The 3,711-nt window shown below is 46.2% G+C and overlaps 1 protein-coding gene across 1 annotated transcript in view; it reads right to left on the bottom strand.

The window, feature by feature from the left end:
• kiaa0825 (KIAA0825 ortholog) overlaps window positions 1-3,711 on the bottom strand; it is a 124,444-nt gene that overhangs the window by 90,732 nt on the left and 30,001 nt on the right. The window contains exon 15 of the mRNA XM_019894613.1: window positions 2,575-2,714. Within this exon, the coding sequence (XP_019750172.1) occupies window positions 2,575-2,714 (140 nt within the window). The remainder of the gene's footprint in view (window positions 1-2,574; window positions 2,715-3,711) is intronic.

Raw genomic sequence — 3,711 nt, forward strand, 5'->3', positions numbered from 1 at the left:
AAAAAACACTCATTCCAGTGGGAGGTGTATGATATAAAAAAACTGCGTTTCAATTTTTTTTTCCCCTTTTACAGGGGAAAAAAACCATTGGAAAAAGTCAAGGCTCACCCTGACATGTGTTAACAGAATGGACGAACAAAAGGCATTGTGGATTAGGGAGGGAAGAAAAACTCACATCTGTGTTGGATGGTTTGGAGGGTAAAAAAAAAAAAAAAAGAGAGAGAGAGGGAAGCAGATTCCAAAGCCCTCTGGCTATGGGATGTACAGCACATGGAGACAGGAAGTGAAAGGGAAGCGGTTTTGACAGGGTGTCCTTGTGGGGGGAGCTGTCTAAGCGCAGGGCTGACGGAGGTGCGTGTGTAACTCCTATAGATGTCTATACGCGCTACAGACATTGTGTACTAAGGCTGTGTGAAGTTGACAGGGGTTGCTGAGCAGAGGCCCGTTGCTCCAGAGGTGGCAGACATCCAGCGGTCTGTCAGAGATGACAGATATTTGAATAGGGTGTGAAACACTGCAGTCAGGAGCCTAGTGAGACTTTAGTCGGATTTGACATCCAAAAAGTAAGGCGCAGTAAATTAGTGGAAAACCGGAGCACTTTTTGTGTTGTTTGAAATGCTTTTGTGCTAATTAGCCAGCGGTTAATTTCTGGAGCGCTTGTTCTTATTAGGTCTACAAATAGGAAATTGAGTCTCACAAGAACAGGGCAAACAGGTGACAGGAGAATGCAATGTGGCTTTCTTTGGTTGAATTCTGAATTATTTTGAATGGAAAAGGCAACATTTTTGGTCCCGTGCATGGTGATTCATATTCAGCTTGATCATAGGCATCTGAGCAATATCACCACTCAAGATCCATTCATCCCTCCATCCATTTTCGGATCCGCTTATTCTCACAAGGGTCGCGGGGCGTGCCGGAGCCTCTCCCAGCTGTCTTCAGGCAGTAGGCGGGGGACACCCTGAACCGGTTGCCAGCCAATCGCCGGGCACACATAGACGAACAACCATCCGTGCTCATACTCACACCAAGGGACAATTTAGACTAGAGTGTTCCATTAATCAGCCAAACAAGTTTTTGGAATGTGGGAGGAAACCGAAGTACCCGGTGAAAACCCACGCAGGCACGGGGAGAACATGCACACTCCACACAAGAAGGCCGGAGCCGAAATCGAACCCTGCACCGCTGCACTGTGAGGCCGACGCGCTAACCGGCCGCCCCGCTCTCGATTGAAATGAGAAATGATTTCTTCCAGGTGATGTTGTTCACTTTTTCCCCTCTGTCGCACAATCATAGATCTAAGACACTCTAGAATGTTGAACCGAGCCCACCTCACTCTATTAGGTGGGTTATGCCACTATCTTGTTCTTTGTCTGTCTGGTAATTGGTCTTCAAGGAGAAAGCGTTCTCGGTATCAGTGATGTGACCGTGACGGTCCATGGAAACAGGATTGAGAACAAAGCAGGTTCTCTGATTATGGCGCAGAAGATAACTTCAGACAAAAAAAAAAAAAAAGTTACCACTACTTCTGGGACACGCTATAATTTAATTTTACTCGAGTTGTCATTGTGGCGATTTCTATTCTGTCTCCGCCTCAAATCCAATTCAAGCTTGATACATTGCTGAACAGGTAAAAAGCAGTGCTCACTGCAAACTGCAGTAACTGAAAACAGCAACACTAATGACATTTATGGGGAAAAAACGTGTGCTTATGTTGTTTAATCTTTGTAGCACCAAACCAAACGCTCAAACATTATTTCCTGCGTCCCCAAACAAGAAGATGAATTAGTCTTCGAAAGAAATTGAGTATGCGTGGGAAGAAACCGGACAATAAAGAAGCTGGCGGCATGTGTTGACCTGACACTTTGATATGACACCTTATGCTGCTTTTTCTTTCTATCCTCAATTTGTATACACACACCAAAGCCACCGCGGATGCTTACGGGAGTGTAAGCTTTCAGTCAAGCCTCGGTCTTCCCACTTCTCGCTTAATTAGGCCGTCACTGCGATAACGTGCAAGAGTCAGCGCTTCCCGCGTTGATATACGACGCGGCGCGGAGGCATCCCAGCGCCTCCGAGCCAGACTCTCCGCTCGACCAAGTGAACGGCGCAGTGAAAGTTGTTATTAATGAGGTCACGATAATGTGAATTAATGTGCGAGTGCACAACAGTCTTTAAAGGTTAGACTGTTGCCGGTACAGGGGAGAGGAGGAGGAATGTAAAATCTTTAAAGGTCAGCATATGTGCTCTGCTTGGGTCTGTTGAGTGTTTATTACTGCACTCTTATTGATTTAGTGGCGCTGATGACCAAGGTGAGGATGATGACGACGATGATGGCAAAGATGATGATACTGATGACCTAATAAAATCAGAGGGAGGTCATCTAATGTCTGTAAAAGTTACGGGCTGAGTTCTCATAGCATTCGCTCACATGCACCAAATCTCATCTGAAAATGCTATTGTTTCAAAAGTTATGCGCATGAGCATGTGTAACAACTTCCATATTCAAGCATTCACAAGGTCTGTATAATGTATCAAGAGCCAAGCTCCATGCAAAGGAAAAAAAAAAAGACTTACAAGAGTTTTCCAGGAGCATACGGGGCAGGTGACAGTCTCTGTGAAGCAGCATTCGCAGTAGCAACCTGGGATTGCTTCCCGGGTCAGAGGTCAGCAGTCGGAGCTGACATGCAGAGGCTTCCTGGCCCATAAGGCCGTCTCTGAAAGTGGACAGATGGAAAAACAAGATGACAGTTTTGCAGTGTCAGGTGAGAGGCAACAAAGGAGGGAATATGCATCACCACAGTGGATGAGACAGACAGAAATCAAACATGTCGGAATTCTACAATAAAGGAAATGGAATAGTACGGTTGTATTTAAGTTGAACTTCAGATGTTTTTTTTTTTCAAACTGTCCCCTAGCGTTACCAGGGATGAATGACCAATATTTCCTCTGAGAACAGCTGCAAAGCCCCCAAACTTTAAGTTACCACTGTACCTTGACTATATGCAACAAGGTTAAGATCCTTCAGTGTCCCTCAGCCTATTCAGCAAATGCCTTCACTCTCGCTTGTATTTATAATATGCACCGGGAAGGAATTAGCTCTAATCGTGGCCAGCTAAAAGCAAATTAACATTTGGGAGACAGCCAAATACATGAATATACAGCACTACCCCCCTCCTACATCTTTTGTATAACCAAGAGGCTGCAGCCAGCTGCGGGAAATGAGCCGTATCCTTGGTGTGTGCAAGCGCGTGTGTGTACACCACGCAGTGTGTATGCTTGTGGTTGGCTATGCATGCAAGTGCGAGGGCACGCCGACGTGTGTGAATGTGCGCGCGCCCGCATGCTACTTTATACATCTCAATAACAATCTAATGGAAGGCATGGACAGAGTTTGTCGGAGGCGCGAGGAGGCGGGAGGCTTCACAGGGGACGACTACACAGAAATTAACCATTCTATTTGAGTCGGAAAGCTACGGCGGGGTGCACCCTGCTGCTTGACTGAGGCAAACTATGCCTCCATCTGACAGAGCAATTTATGATGTCGGTGCAGCCGCAAATCCAGAAGAAATCCTCTTTTAACGGCACTGATAAATCTGGTCGGCTGTGCCGCAGAGTTGGCTTATGGAATCTCACAAACACACACACACACACACACACACACACACACACACACACACACACACACACACACACACACACAAACACACACAT

Source organism: Hippocampus comes, unplaced genomic scaffold, assembly GCF_001891065.2.
Source record: "Hippocampus comes isolate QL1 unplaced genomic scaffold, H_comes_QL1_v1.1 scaffold195, whole genome shotgun sequence".
Classification (NCBI taxonomy): Eukaryota; Metazoa; Chordata; class Actinopteri; order Syngnathiformes; family Syngnathidae; genus Hippocampus; species Hippocampus comes.